This window comes from Aulonocara stuartgranti, assembly GCF_965226115.1.
Source record: "Aulonocara stuartgranti genome assembly, chromosome: 10".
Taxonomy (NCBI): Eukaryota; Metazoa; Chordata; class Actinopteri; order Cichliformes; family Cichlidae; genus Aulonocara; species Aulonocara stuartgranti.
Genome location: NC_138946.1, coordinates 15,881,918 through 15,898,580, shown reverse-complemented (window position 1 = coordinate 15,898,580; position 16,663 = coordinate 15,881,918). Strand labels below are relative to the sequence as shown.

General features: G+C 40.3%; 2 protein-coding genes and 1 pseudogene across 3 annotated transcripts; all 3 read right to left on the bottom strand.

Moving 5' to 3' along the window:
• Positions 1–283: 283 nt before the first annotated feature.
• Positions 284–2,689, bottom strand: LOC309715489 (claudin-4-like). The gene has a single exon (XM_082548661.1). The coding sequence runs from the start codon at positions 2,380–2,382 to the stop codon at positions 1,405–1,407; it is 978 nt and encodes a 325-aa protein (XP_082404787.1). The 5' UTR covers positions 2,383–2,689; the 3' UTR covers positions 284–1,404.
• A 1,879-nt stretch (positions 2,690–4,568) lies between these two features.
• LOC309715499 (claudin-4-like) lies at positions 4,569–5,802 on the bottom strand. The gene has a single exon (XM_082548677.1). The coding sequence runs from the start codon at positions 5,648–5,650 to the stop codon at positions 5,018–5,020; it is 633 nt and encodes a 210-aa protein (XP_082404803.1). The 5' UTR covers positions 5,651–5,802; the 3' UTR covers positions 4,569–5,017.
• Positions 5,803–11,652: 5,850 nt separating this feature from the next.
• On the bottom strand, positions 11,653–13,306 carry LOC309715717 (claudin-4-like; annotated as a pseudogene). The gene is made up of 2 exons: positions 12,709–13,306; positions 11,653–11,697 (listed from the first exon to the last, which is right to left on the bottom strand). The product of its transcript is annotated as a claudin-4-like (transcript).
• Positions 13,307–16,663: the final 3,357 nt, after the last annotated feature.

Genomic DNA, 16,663 nt, shown 5'->3' with positions numbered 1-16,663 from the left:
TGAGCTCTTAGTTTTAGTCACATTTCTGTTGCTGTCATGAGAAAGCTGTGCAATGTCAACAGACCTGGTAAAATCCAGTTTAGCCACTTTTTGTTTTTTGTTTTAATCATACTGAATTTTCAGCACTTTCATGCAAATGTTGCTTGAGGGAAAATCTGTAATACAAAATATGATCACTCCTAATCATGTTTCCTGCTTTCTGCAGAAAAAGGTTACCAGGTTACCTTCTGTTACCACCAGATAGATACATTTGCATGGCCTACTGAAATCACCATGACAATCGTCAATGCAAAACCATGTGAGCTGAAGCTGAGGAGTAAGAAGAGCTCTGGGAAGGCAAGAGGATGGGTGCTTATCTGGTGATGTGTAGAGTAGTGCAATGCTTTTGTAGTACAGTGTAGATTATACAAGTGAAGTCATATCAGGTCTTAAAACATGCTTTAAGACATGCTTGCAACAGGCATAACCTTAGAGAAAGCTTTTGTACATGACACAACATGACAGATGCATATTTCTATTTAAGGAACTGCATTTTGGGCAGCTCAAAATATCACTAAGTAATTAAAACAACATGCATGATCACATGATACGAGCATGATTCACTGAAACTAAATGTTGAATCCTCAACAAACACACAATGCTTCCTCTTTTAACACTGCACACCTGCCTGTAACTTTACTTTCTGCCAAACCAGTTTGTCCTGTGGCTTTTAATTGCCAGGAACAGGACTGAGAGTCCAGGGGGATTCTAAAAGGCCCTTTTCCACCTCGTGCCTCACATTATGTAAAAATTAGCTGGATACTTTTCAGATCAGCTCACAGTCATTTATTGAACAGCAAATGCAAAAGTATCAGTCAACATAGTGCAATGACATTTCACTGTGCCAAATGGCATGATCATTAAAATAACAAAATAACAAAACTTTGTATTTTCAATAATTGAATTTCTTCATAGAGATATTCACCAAAGAGCGCATTCAATAATGTAATGCTTTCAATTAATGTATAATATATAATGTGTATGTGTCTAATAAAATATGTGTCTACTCAAAGGTAAAACCCTGCTGCCCATTTTAAACGAGAACTTTAAAAGTCTGAGGTAAACATAAAAAAAAAAAGATATCTGGTAGCAAATTAATGTTTCACATTTACAGTAACAGTTTAAATAGGAATTTGTTAGAAGTTAATTTGTCGCATTCTTCACACATTTCTTTGGCATGTTGATAAATGTACTCCTGAACTTTTCTATCTCATCCTTTAAAAAGGAAGCATCATGGAGTATATTTATACCCAAATAAAGTCAGTACACACTCACAAACAAAGAAAAGGCAACTTATAAATAGCAGTATAGTAAACTGTCTTTTGTGCCAACATAAGTACACATATTTAATTATATGTAATTATATTATAAGTATGTCTTTGGTGGATTTGAGGATAAATCTTCCCCGTCACTCTTAACTGATAAGGTGTCCATTTCTGCTTCTTTCAGCTGAGACTTTGTAGATGGTACATCACTGTGTTTCGATTTTGTCGAGTCTGCCTTTTTCAGTTGTGACTTTGTTGAAGGTGCCCATGATTTCTCTGACTCCTCTTTTGAGCCCTGCTCAGACATATACTGATAGGATGGAGGCCTTGGGTACTGCTGGGGCTTTGAAGTCACTCCCTCATAGCCATGAGGCCTGGGGTAGTCCACTCCAACAGGCAGTGACTTTGCTGATGGCGCCCTGCTGCGATGAGAACCCCCCAGGTTGGACCCGTTGTAGGAGCGAACCACCTGGTAACGCACAGACGTCCTCTTCTCTGTGTCATGGTCTTTTATGGGGCGTGCGGAGCTGATGAATAAACCGCCTCCCAGAACAAGCAAAACAGATGCTCCCCAGCCAATGTAAAGACAGGCACCAATCTCCCTCTTCTGAGCATCACTGTAGGCACTGTAGAAGTTCTTCACTAAAGCCCCAGCCACCCAAGATGTAGGAATCAAACAGAACAGACCTGCAGCCATCAACATTGCTCCTGCCACAACAGCCACCTTGCCCTTTGCCCCATTTCCAGTTTCATCCAAGAAGCGGGTGCACTTTCCTCCAACAAAGGCCATAATAAGTCCTGCTGCACCTACAGTGATTGAAATGACAGTGAGAGCTCTGGCAGCCTGCATGTCACCACTGAGGGCAAGGAGGGACTCGTAAGGTTTACACTGCATCTGACCTGTGCTTTGGACCACGCAGGCCATCCAAATACCCTCCCAGAAAATCTGGGAGGTGACGATGGAGGTGCCCACAAAGGACGAGACCCTCCACATTGGCAGTAAGCAGATGACAATGACCCCTGCCCAACCGAGGAGGCAGAGGCCACTAGCAAACATCTGCATCCCCATCGAGGCCATAATGTAGGTCTGGAGAAAAAAAAATCTTTTTTGTAAAATCCTTGCAGAGTTTTAAAAGGTGACTTGCTGCGTTTCTTGATTTCTGCTGAGTCTCTTTTGCATTTGCTTGTCTTTTCCTCTGGTTGCTCTTCTCTTGTATCTTTCTGTGAGTGTTTCTTTGTCAGTCCTTCTCAACATGTGCGTACTGTGCGTACTTTTTCTTGCTACTGTTGCAGTGTTGTAAACTATGTATGTCAGGAGAGCCTAGTCTGTTGCAGTTGTTGTCCTGCCTACAGTTTTTTGCTACTGGGATCGAGGCGTGTCTTACTTAAGCCTCACTTCATTTGTTTACAGCATATGTCCCTCCCCTTTTGTACCATGCCTTTCTGCCTCTTCCTTCTTTACTTTTTACTTAAGCACCTGAGAGCATTCGTTCTTTTTTGTCACCTGAGCAGATGCCTATGTGGTACTGAACAGGTGTAGACAGTGCCACACCTACTCTGTAGAAAAAATAAAGGACTGGAAGTTGACAGAGAGAGAGAGAGAGAGAGAGAGAGAAAGAAAATGAATAGGCAATGACATCACCCTCGCTCATTATCTTTGCCTCATGAGAACATTTTGTAAACAACAGCTATGAAGTAGGCAGAAGAGACAGGTATAAACCAACGCCTACCAATGGTCTGTTCTGATGTTAATCTGTCACATACAATACCTCTGCGAAAATGCTGCATTTGATTACCAGGTGATTTAATTTGATTAAGAACTTAATACATGTGTTAGGTCAGAGGCCTCTTCACGCAGCTAATGTATTTGAATAATGTGCGCATGCAGAGTATGTGAAACAGAAGGAGGGTGGAAAGTTTCCTGGGAGAGGACAGGACAGAAGTTTCACTTGAATAGCACACAGTGCAGAAAAACCTGTTCGAAATATGCAAAACCCCCGTACCACACAAGAGAACACACACTTATGTAAACTTGTGTGGCAGAAAATGAAACCTTTTTATCAAGCTCGAAATCATTTTTAATCTCTATGACTTATAAAGGTTAGACTTTACAGGGGCTATAAATTATTTTCGGAATTAATTTTATGGTTAAGCCTGATACAACACAGTGCATTTAATTTGAAATCTTTTTAAGGTTTACCTATTTGAACAGAGATATTTTGTGTAGATAAGCTCATGTATTGTAATTTGTACCACTGTGAATGACTTTTCCCCCCTTGTTTCCTCAGAAACAGAAACTATGCACGGTTTTAATGATTAAGCTGATTCAGGAAAACACATTTGAACATTCTTTGAGTCTAACTGTCCTGGCCTTGCCAGTCCCCTAGACATCATAGAGGACGCGGGTAAGAGCTCGATGATGGCTAAGCTAATGTACATTATGGACAACACCTTTCACCCCCTGCATACAACTGTGGAGTCCCTGTGCAGCTCCTTCAGCAGTAGATTGTTACTACCGTGGTGTAAGATGAAGAGCTATCACAGGTGCTTCAACAGAGAGCACAGTACCCACACAGGATACGTACTTTTTAAGTGTATTACATGTGTATTACTATCGGTCCCACTGCACATTATGTACATATAAAAAATTGGGGTATATGTTACTGTATATACTACATATCTACATAGTATAGTAGTTTTTGCAAATTTGCAAATTAAAAAAAAAATTCTAGTATATTTTTAATTCACTTTTTCTTTCTGTCCCTTGTGCTACTGTAACAAGGAAATTTCCTTCGTGTGGGACTAAATAAAGTCTCTTCCTATGTATAATTAGCTCAACTTTATATCTACTGTCTGAGACAATAAGGATTTTAAAGGAACTGAAACACTGGTTTAATGTGCGTTCACTAAAATGCTACACATTATTTTTTTTTTAAATGTTTTTTAACATCAGATACAAAGAGCCAAGTTTTCAGTGATGTATTTAAGAATATTTTTTATCCTGATTTTGGTGTTTAATTCAGAAATCCACAAAACTAAATAAAGAAATGAACACATACTAAATAGCATTACATAAATGCTAGCATCCAGTGTCTGTTTTTCAGGCTCTTTGATGAGAAGGAAATGTCCCAAAACCGGTTTGTAAAGATTCTTTCAAGGACACTCGCAAAACCAGATCTTCTGTTTGAATTTCTTTACTGTTTGTCACTAGTGTGACTCATCTTATGATGAAATTTAAAAAAAAAACACAAGCAATGTCACATGCACATTTAATACAATTTTATTGACATACAGTCATCCATAATACATATATATATGTATATATATATATATATATGTATCCATCAGTATTCCACTAGTTTAACAGAGAAAGCAGTCAAAAAAATGAGGTCTAGAGTTACAAGGGTGTTAATACGGATTTACAATGGTTTTAATTAAACAAGCATCAGATTTCAGACATAACCCTGAAAGAAAGTATCCCATATTGATATAAAAAAGAACAGAAAATAAAAATGTAAAAAAATCTCTGGTAGAAAACATAAAAACAACAGATATATTCAAAAACAGGCTGAAAATACTGCATGTGTGTATATTTTGAAGAAAAAAAGCTTAAGTTACACAGTCTCACTCTAAACATTTCGACTTATTTTAATCACAGACATTGTAATTCTAAAAGGTGGACTCTTTAAGATATCCAGCAGAATGCTCGCTATCTAAACATATTCCTTATGACTATCAACAGAGCGAGCCTTGGAGTACCTAACGTCATAATCAGTGGCATTGTTGGGGGGACAAGAGCTACAGAGCAGGCCCCCTCCCAGGATCAGAACCCCTGCAGTTCCCCAGCCGATGTACAGAGATGCTCCCAGCTCTCTCTTCTGTGCAGCAATCAGGGTAGGGTTGTAGAAATCACGAATGACGGTGTTAGCGGTCCAGCAGACTGGAATAAGCACCAAGAGGCCGGCAATGATGAAGACAATTCCAGCAGCTACTGCCACTCTGCTCTTTTGCACTTCGTCTTCGACAAAATTTGTGCACTTGCCTCCAACCACCGCAAGCAGAATCCCAAAAACTCCAGCGATGATGGCGATGACAGTGAGTGCTCTGGCAGCCTGCAGGTCTTGAGCTAATTCTAGCATAGAATCATAGACCTTGCACTGCATCTGGCCTGTACTCTGGGTCACACAGTTCATCCACAGACCCTCCCAGATGACCTGAGAAGTGACGATGTTGGCACCAATGAAAGCGGTGACTCGCCATTGTGGGAGTCCACAGGTGATGATCGACCCAAGAAAGCCGATGACTCCCAAAAATAAACCAACAAGCTGTCCACAACCAGCAACCATGTTGATCCTGTCAAAGAAAAAAGATTGAGCGTCCTTGAGAGCTTTGTGTGTGAAACAAAAGTTCAGCAGGTAGTTGTTTCAGCTGATCACTCAGAGAAGAAGCTGACTGTGAGTTCCTTGCTCAGTGGTTAAAATTTTAAAGGAGGTGACAGAGGAGGTGTTTTTCTAGTGCTGTATGCAAGGTCAAACAGGTTTGTGAAGAAATGTCACCCAACCAGCTTTTTTCAACACTTGTAGAAAAGATAGCAGTTTCATGTGCATAACAAAGGCCAATATAATGGGAAAAAAACACCAAAAAACACCAAAACGAGTTACACAGAAATACAGACTGCCACCAATGTCATCAATTTTTTATGTTCTGTGAAACAATAAAATGAATATTTTGAACTGGCATATTTATGAGAACACTAGTCACTTGGGTGATACTAAATACCAAACAGGGATTTACCAAATGAACAATGCTAGAAAAATGACGCACATGACTTTCAGAGTGAGCTCATTGTCAACCGATACCTGTAGCTCATAGGTTAATAGATGTCAATAGATGTAGGTGTTTCTACACTGAAACTGTCTGTTCTTGTGACTGAGTGAGATGAAAAATTGCATTTATCGAGCTCAGCTGTGTTTTAAAGAGTGCTTTAAAGTGTATCTATGAATCACACACACTTACAGCCGAATCCCTTAGGGTTGCCATACAAGGTCCTGACCTCCTTAGGTTGGAGGACCCAAAACACCCCCAAAAAACACTTTGACTTATATCAGAGTTATAAGTCCAAAGGTTACACACACAGTTCTTGGGTGTGAGTTACTTCCTCTTTTAATTTTAAACTGTGACACAGGTGTTCATTGAACTAGAACTTCAGCAGTGAATGAGACAGGATTTAGATTAGGTCTAGTTCTGGTAAAGTAAAAGATTATGTTCAAAGTTTTATGCCCTGGAGGCCAAGAGTTGTATATAGAGAAGAACATGACTTAGAAAAGGACATTTAATGTCACATTTTGTCTAAGATGGGGAGAATTGTCCCATATGTGTTTATTTCTCTTCTCTTTTAAGAGGACATACGCACTTAACTGGGTGCGGTCTACTTCCTCTTTCTGATTCTAAAAAGCATGTTTGATAAAATACTCTTAGGAAAGCATATTTTGAGTGATTCTAAGTGTGTGAATGTTGTGAGTACTGGATTTGAGTGATTCTGTGTGATTTGTACAAAATAATAAATAAGTAATAATAACACTACGTAGGTTCATAGCAGAGTGCGGGAAAAAGAGGAAGTCTGAGAGAAGAGAGTGTGTGTGTGTGCATCAAACAGCAAGTCTGAATATAGCTTGTGAGCTGGTGAGAGACGTTGCAACATGAAAGCAGAGGAATTAGAGACTGAATGTCTTAAGAAAAAGTAATAAAATGATATTAATTACATGTTTTAGTGTGTCAATACAGGTGGACTCTTCTCAACCTAAACACATGGGAACAGCGGCAAAAGGATAGATTAACAGAATTGGGATGAGAAACAGGCCAGGCTTTGGCTTAAAATTTTTTACAGTTTGATCTCTCAAACCATTCTGAATTGAGCTGTTAGGAGAAGATCTCTGTCTGTTTTTATGCTTATATCTTATATCTTACCCTGGGTGTGTTTAATAAAATTAAAAGTGTTGCGCACACACATAAAGAGCATTGAGATTAAGTAAATAAAGATTAAGTAAAGGTAATATAAAGACTAGAGCCCAGAACATGATATGGTGAAACAACTTTGAATGATAAAAGGAACATTAGATGAACACAGTAGATTAGCAGGTTGTGTAGCAGAGAGAGGCTTTTTGTTTTCTATCCTTTACAGGAGAAGATTTCAGGACCACAGCGACCACAGGGGTCGCGAGAATCCTGGAAGCCCGAGAACGAATGGAACCAACCAGAGAAAGGAGAAGAACAGAGCACAAAGACACCTAGTTGTTTACATTGCAAAGAAGATCAAAAGCTTGTTAGACACAGGTTATAATGGGAGCATGAAAGTAATGAGAGGGACTTTAGGAATAGTTGCAGGATTTTTATGTTATGTAAATTGCCCAAACACAGTGTTCAGGCTGGATATGCGCTACGCGTTAAAGGGGGCGAAGAAACCAGGCCTAAGTTTTAAAGATGAAACGGGTTAACTCTATAGCGGATGTTTCCAAAGGTTGACAAAATGATCTAGGACCTTTTACCAGAAAAGCTAATTGTATCTTTTGGAGGTTACAGTGTGCACTGAGGGAAGTCAGGAGTGGTTTTAAACTACACTCAACAAAAATATAAACGCAACACCTTTGTTACTGCTCCCATTCCCCATGGGATGGACGTAGAGACCTAAAATTCATTCCAGATACACAATATAACCATCCCTCCCAAACAGTGGTCACAAATCAGTCCAAATGTGTGGTAGTGGGCACATCTGCTATATTGAGATAATCCATCCCACCTCACAGGTGTGCCACATCAGGATGCTGATCTGACATCATGAGTAGTGCACAGGTGTACCTCAGACTGCCCATAACAAAAGGCCACCCTGGAATGTGCAGTTTTGTCTCACAGCAAAATGCCACAGATGCCACAAGCAATGAGGGAGCGTGCAATTTGCATGCTGACAGCAGGAATGTCAACCAGATCTGTCGCCCGTGCATTGAATGTTCATTTCTCAACCATAAGCCGTCTCCACAGGCGTTTCAGAGAATATGGCAGCACATCCAACCGGCCTCACAACCGCAGACCTCGTGTAACCACACCAGCCCAGGACCTCCACATCCAGCAGGTTCACCTCCAAGATCGTCTGAGACCAGCCACCCAGACAGCTGCTGGAACAATTGGTTTGCACAACCAAACAATATCTGCACAAACTGTCAGAAACCGTCTCAGGGACGCTCAACTGCATGCCCGTCGTCCTCATCGGGGTCTTGACCTGACTCCAGCTCGTCGCCGTAACAGACTTGTGTGGGCAAATGCTCACATTCGATGGCGTCTGGCACGTTGGAGAGGTGTGCGCTTCACGGATGAATCATGGTTCACATTGTTCAGGGCAGATGGCAGCTGAGAATGTCCCAGTTCTTGCATGGCCAGCATACTCACCGGACATGTCACCCATTGAGCATGTTCGTGATGTGCTTGACCGGCGTATACGACAGCGTGTACCAGTTCCCACGAATATCCAACAACCTCGCACAGCCATTGAAGTGGAGTGGACCAACATTCCACAGCCCACAATTGACAATCTGATAGACTCCATGCGACGATGTGTTGCACTGCATGAGGCAAATGGTGGTCACACCAGATACTGACCGGTTCTGGGTCCCCAGACCCCCAATAGCGCAAAAAACTGCACATTCCAGGGTGGCCTTTTGTTGTGGGCAGTCTGAGGTACACCTGTGCACTACTCATGATGTCAGATCAGCATCCTGATGTGGCACACCTGTGAGGTGGGATGGATTATCTCAATATAGCAGATGTGCCCACTACCACACATTTGGACTGATTTGTGACCACTGTTTGGGAGGGATGGTTATATTGTGTATCTGGAATGAATTTTAGGTCTCTACGTCCATCCCATGGGGAATGGGAGCAGTAACAAAGGTGTTGCGTTTATATTTTTGTTGAGTGTAGTTGAAAAGGGGGTGTAGGAAGTAGATTTAGGGCAGCTCACAGCCCGGCGTAAATGCAAGGTGATGTCACAGAGCTTGATTTATTTGTTTGATTTATTTTTATGACAAAAATAATAAGGAAACATTGAAAACATACAACCCGTTGAGGGGACAGATAGGGTTGGGCAATTGAAAGGTTTTGTTTTGTTTAGCATAATTTCTTTTGTTATATTTTAGCTTTTAACATGGAACACGCCTCTCTGGAGCTTCTCTCCTGATGCTACCCCGCCAAAAACCCATCTCCATAGAGACTGTGTCAGCTCCCAAGCAGACAAATACAAACTAAAAGCGAGCAAACAAACAAACAAACCATCACAGCTCTTCACAACTTAAACATAAACAATCACAAAGAAAGAACAGTACATAATCCACATCTGAACTAAAGAGTAAAACAGTGAAATGTGGATTATTAAATATTAGGTTTCTCTCCTCAAAGTCTCTGTTATCTCACCACAACCGGTCGCAGCAGATGGCCGCCCCTCCCTGAGCCTGGTTCTGCCGGAGGTTTCTTCCTGTTAAAAGGGAGTTTTTCCTTCCCACTGTTGCCAAAGTGCTTGCTCACAGGGGGTCATATGATTGTTGGGTTTTTCTCTGTACCTATTAAGCGCCTTGAGGTGACTTTTGTTGTGATTTGGCGCTATATAAATAAAATTGAATTGGATTTAATTGAATTGAAGTAAACTTAATGGGATAAATTACAAAGGAGCTGAAAGGTCAAATAAAATGCAACTTAAGAAAACAACAGCAAATAGAAAAAAACGATGCAATAGAATAGAAAACACAACTTAACCAAATAGAATACCATAGAAATGGTAAAAAACAATCTCACAAAACACAATAGCTGTTAGTCATCATATTGGAAGAGTAGAGAAACCATATGATGTGAATGAACTTGCTGCTTGTGGAATCGAAACGTCTGACCCCACAAATGATCCCTTGCACCACATATGGAGGTTACATAACAAAGCAATTCCTAAAATGTAAATATAGTCTTCAAAGATGTTGCTTGTGATCCATCTGTAAATATAAAATGAATATCCAAACGCTTCTAAGCTACAAATGGAAATGGTTTATGTAGAGTGTGCAGTGTCTGAGAGAAACTTATGTTCTCTAATTTAAAGTTTAAGAAAATAATGAAGAATAGAAATATATTCTGGACTCATCACAGAAAGTACAAATATGCAGTGAATATGTCAGTTTCTTAAGATAGAATATACCTTTTAAAGTTGTACCTCTTTAAATTTCTGCTCTGCATGAATATATTCTTTAAAACAAACACAATTACCTGCATACATTTTTGTTACATCTGCTAATTATCTCAAGCAACTAGTACCCCAGGCATTCTCTTGCTTAACCCTTGCAAAACATAAAGGCAGACTATGGACTACACAGTTAAATGTGCTAAACATTTTAGAGGAGTTGTAGCCAAAAATTTCAGTTGAGTGCAATTAACTGTTGACATATATGATGAAAATAGAGCTTCAAAGGATGAAATCACCAAGACTGAATGTTGTGGGCCAGAGAAAGCATCCAAAATGAAACGTCTTTAAGAAACACTTTTCTTTCCTAGTTCCTTATATGGACTCAACAGTTAACTTAGAACTCTCTACTCTCTACCACATATCAGCGTCTCTCAGGGAAGCAGAGTGTGCCTTTATCAGGACAAGCTGCACAATAACAGAGTGCTGAACCACGTGGATGCTAACATGACGTAAATGTGAAACAAACTTTAAGCATGCATGGAAAATATGAGGGATTAATGCTTCTTTTTTATTCATTTTGAGACAGGCTGTGTTGTGTGTGCTAGCATACAGTTGTCACAATACGGCTGTGTGCAGGCAAGAGTACGACCCAAACGCAAACTCGCAGAGACAAAAAGTAAACATGCCAGGACTCGCTGGCAAGCTGGAAACCCGTGCCAGCCCCCTGTATGCAGATTGCAGTGCGGCAACCCACATAGACAATTGGCTGCTTGGGATCCTGTGACGCTCCATGAAGCAATTAGTGGCTTGATTGTGCTGAAGATTCTTCACACTGTGGGCTGCTGCCGAGGACTGAACATGCAGTTTGTCCCCCTTGCCTCTCTTTTTGAACTTTGCTTGTTAATCTCTATGGTTGAACTTAGCTGGAGCAGATTTTTGTGGTGTTACTGCTTGTGAGGTTAGCCTTAGTTTGCTTTAGTTTTTCACTCCCGTGTGTGTGTTAGTTGTGTGCTGATTATATGCCCAGTGGTCTGCTGAATGCAGCCCTGTCAGTTTTCTGTTTGAATTTTGCAATAAAACCTTTATTTCACTTAGTTTCCTGTGTGAGGGCTTATGTATGTTACTCCTCCCTGTCCCCTAGCAGAGGGGGTCGTAACACAGAGCACTGTTATGAGTGGAGGACTGTAGCAGCGCACACAAGAGGAATTCATGAGTCAACACACTGAAAATAGCTACCCCATAAAAGTGAAGAAATAAGTCAAAACCTTACTACCACAGATGTACAGGACTTAAGGCACAGAAAAGTGCATTAGCCACTGTAAATATCAACACTTCATCGAGTTCTTTTGATTCCTCAGAGGCATCCGATAGAAGACAAAACAACAAAACACTGCTCAGTAGACCATTTATTACTTCTAGAAGGGAGATGCGTCCTGCATGACACGCTGCTGCAGATCTCAAAATGGTGGTGTGCCCCTAACAGTTTTATTACAGAAGCTCTCTCATTCTAGACTAAACAATTCCAGTAACTTTCCACAGAAAATGGTTTCCTCTTATCTTTAATTTCCCAGGCAAGCATGAGAGAGAGTCTGCAGCTTTCTACTCCCCTTTATTTTCAGGGCTGTGTCCACTTAATACTACACTATATAACTTTATAACACTTATTAATAAAAAAGAATAGCATAATTGAGGCACTGAAAATGATTTATTCCCAACAGTCCCTCCTTCGATCTGATCAGAGTAGATCGACACTACTAAAAGTCATGAAGCATGATCATGTTGTCTTCAGATCCCCAACAGCCCTGTTAACCAACCTTAACAAGCATCCTCAGATAGAAGGCACACCACCACAAATTACCCAACTAAGCTGTAAAAACAGATAAGGAAACCCTAATGGACATAATACATCCCTTCCATTGCCCAAGGACAGATGCCACCCACTCCTCCAATGAATCATCAATTCCAAATATTCATGCATTTATTCTATTCTATTTATTAATTTTCTTAAATGATGTCCTGAATCTTCCCAGGGCTCTAGTTACAGAACCATCTGGGATCATGTTATTGGGAATGAAAGTGCAGCACATATCTCCAGATATTACACACTAGGTGAAGAGTCTTGACCACGGACACAACGACCGAGAGTGTCCGAGCCGGGGCTTCAACCGGCAACCTTCTGATCACAAGGCGAACTGACAACTCTTTAGAGTACGTGACCTCACATTTAGTTTCACCCTTTGGAGGACAGGAGCTGCACAGGAGGCCTCGTCCCAGGCACGGGAGTCCTGCAGATGTCCAGCCAATGTAGAGCGAGGTTCCAAGCTCCATCTTCATGAAAGGTTTGTAAAAATTATTCATGATGGTGTTAGCACTCCAGCAAACTGCTATAAGCACGAAGATGCCTGCAATGATGAAGACAACTCCAGAAGCTATAGCTATATACTTTGCTCTTTTGCTTTTTGTCCCGCAGTTACTTGACAGACTTATTTCCAATCACACCAAGCAAGACTGCAAAGAACCCGATGATGATGGAGATCACGACAAGTGCTCTTGCAGTCCGCAAGTCTTGAGGTAATGTGAGTACAGAACTGTGGACTTTACATTTTATCTGGCCTGTACTCTGAACCACGCAGTACATCCACAAGCCCTCAAAGATGAACTCAGCAGTGATGTTGTTGGAACCAATGAAGGCTGTGACTTTCCATGAGGGGAGAGCACAGGTGGTGATGGGCCCCAGAAAGCCGATGATAGCCAAGGTCAAACCCAGACACTGCCTACAGTCTGCTCTCATGGTGAAGTTCTGTAAATCTCTTCAAGGAGGAAAGTGTCTTCTTGAGAGCTGCCGTAATTTATATTTGACAAAACTGCTGCTCAGTAACTTAGAGGGGAAGTGGAAAGTGCATTCCTCAGATACTAGTCATATTTTCTGAAACTCTGTTGCAGAAGTTCCCATGAATGTGTGGTACTTAAAGGTTGTGTTGTTTTCACTCTTCTGTCCACTTCATCCCAAACCAGCTTAATGTTGTTTGAGTCTGAAGACTGTGTAGTACAAAGCAATGAACAATGATAAAACAAACAAATACAACCTTTTTTAGATAAATACAATTGAACAAGTTAAAAACCACTAGATACACACAGATATATATAATCCAGGACATTAAAAGGCATTAGTGGTTATGAGAAGCCAAATGGGAAGTTTTAGAAAGATATTTTATAGAGGTTACAGAGTTTGCCCATTTGAGATGTTCAGGCAGGGAATTCCATAGTGGCCGGATTTAGAAAAGAACATCCATGCTGCCATCTCTTCCTTGAAAACTGTAACTGTAGCATTTTATTCATTCACTTTGCACCAATCCTGGTCTCTCTGTAAATGCCCACGGGATCTGTGAATTTTCCAAGTAGGATAGCAGAGTCACCAAATGGAGTACACTCAAGCACTGCACCTAGTGACTCCAAGAAGGATGTGTACATAACCGCATATGACAGTCAGGGCCCACTGACCAGCCTGAAGGCGGAGAAAAGAATCCCCCTTGTCTGCCAATTAAAAACTCCAACGAAAAGACAGCAAGATGAGGTGATTTAAGAATACCTTTCTATGACAGCCACCTCTTACCAAGGGCAATTCGAGACTGGAATAGAGTCCAATCCCTCTCCAGGATACTGGTACCAGAGCTTGAGCTATGCTTTAAGGTGTCACCAGTGCGTCTCAACCCCATGCACTAGCTCAGGCTCCTTCCCCACCAGAAAGGTGGTATTTCACGCCCCAACAGCCTGCCTTGATTAACACAGACCTCTGCCATTAACTGCCACCAACCTCTGCAGCACTGGAGCTTAGAATTTCTACTGTTGCCTAGTGGTTCTGAAAAGAATTCAGAGTCTTCAAGATGAAGAGAAAAATTTCATATAGTAGCATAAAAGTGCACAAAAACAATCTGTATGTTCTTTAAAAATGTAAATAGTTCGAGCACTTTATTTCCTTCTATCGTGGTCTGTACTGCATATAAAACACCAGGACACAACCACAAAATACACCCGAAACACCACAGAAAAGCAGCAGTATCAGTCACTTACATAAATACATAGCAACGAAGGTGTCTAAGTCATTATTAGGGATTCAAATATGCCACTGCACTCTGGCACATAGACAAGGCAGTAGGAACAGAAACGAGAAAACACAGAGGAGTCCAAGCAATAAAATCAAAAAGGGGAATTGAAACTCAATAATGCAGCAAAAACTAAAATTTGCATTGTCAGCTGATATTTGTACCTTGAAGGGAAAGAACAGAGAACAGAATTTTGCCAGATTTTGACAAAATCAATTTTAAAAACTCTGTTTTTGAAAATGCTTTGAATAATGTGTGTTATTATAATTGTTGTTAAACTCATCACATCACACTGCTGCTCAAATATATGTTGTATTATATTGTTTTGCCTTTTTTACAATATTTCATATTAATCAAATATCATTTAACACATAAATATTCTCAGTATATAATACATTTAGTGCATGTGAATAGGTGGAATACTGTGGTATGTACATTAGTGATGTGTCGGTCGCGAACCAAACGGCTCTTAGAGCCGACTCTTTGAGGTGAACGACGTGAGATTTTTTTTCTTTCTCTCACCCTCTCTCTCACACTTTTTTCCCTGCTTCTATGGAAGCCCGTTTCCGCCACTAAAAAAAAAAAAAGCTAGTATCCATAACTCGAAATTTCGAGTTATTATCTCGAAATTTCGAGAAATATAACTCGAAATTTCGAAATATAATCAATAATCAAAAATATACGTGAATGAGGTCGCTTTCTTGTTACCCGGAAGCATATGGCGCAGGACCGCGCACTCAAAAACGGATCCCAACAAATTAAAGTATGTTTGCTGATAGTAACACCATGTGATTCAGCTAATAACACAGGGATTTCATCATTTGTGAAGCCAGGCTGAAAACACTCAGCAATCTGTGCATTCACGACTGGATGTAATACCGGTAGCTTAGCTGTAGCATTTGTAGCTGAGGGCTTCAGCTTCCGGGTAACATGGAAATGACGTCATTCACGTAGATTACTGATTGGCAGCGCTAACTCGAAATTTCGAGTTGCTTTTCTCAAAATTTTGAGTTAATATGTCGAAATTTCGAGAAAATAACTCGAAATTTCGAGATAATAACTCGAAATTTTGAGAAAATAACTCGAAATTTCAAGAAAATAACTCGAAATTTTGAGTTATGGATCCTTCTTTTTTTTTTTAGTGGCGGAAACGGGCTTCCATACACTTCACTCAGCACACGAGCCTTGTGCTTTGCGCTGGGAAGAGGGGGGAGGGGCGGTAGTTACACTCGCAGTAGCACAGGAACAGAGCAGGAGGGAGAGACAGAGAAAGAGAGCCAGGGACAACAACAACACATTAGAAAGGTATAGTAATCATCCACAACTATTCTCAGTTGCGGATGATAAAGGATTCAGAACGTTTATTCATGCAGACCCATATGACAGAGAATGTGCATCTTCTTTTTGTTTTCACATTTTTTCACATTTGAATTTAATTGTGTTGTGGTTTGCAGCATTTTGTGTTGTTTCACTTTAAATTTGTTTAAAAGGAAAAAGCTGAAAATTTAAATAGTTAAAAGTTGAAATGTACATATTTGGTTTTTGTATTATATGATTTATTTATTACATTTTATGTGGAGTGAATAAATAAAAGTATATTTACGGTGGCCCCTAGAGGCAAAACACGTACGAACTCCAAAACACATACAGACTCCGAAGCTCGTACAAAACACAACAGAAGTGCTCCAGGATGCTAGGGGCAGTGTTGAGCTGTTGTTACATAGTGGCTACACAAGCCAGGAAGTACCAACGACCGGATTTGGTGTGTGGTAGTAACAGGTAAATGAACATTGTATTAAATTATTTGAATATATATGAGTGCTTCTGTATAAATACACAAAGAATACACATATGCTTTCAATTGTGTAATTTAAGTGATCTAGTAGCTCTGTTTTGGAAGTTCAGTTAACGCTAGAAATGTGTTTTTGAGTTTGTACGTGTTTTGTCTCTAGGGGCCACCATAAATATTTATATATAAACATATATAAATAAAACCACATTTTTTTTACATTAATAAGTCCTTTTGTGCATAATTTCATATTGTT

What these genes read in the sequence shown, in the direction of transcription:
- LOC309715499 (XM_082548677.1), bottom strand. Translation starts at nt 5,650, where the DNA reads ATGGTTGCTGGTTGTGGACAGCTTGTTGGTTTATTTTTGGGAGTCATC.
- LOC309715489 (XM_082548661.1), bottom strand. Translation starts at nt 2,382, where the DNA reads ATGGCCTCGATGGGGATGCAGATGTTTGCTAGTGGCCTCTGCCTCCTC.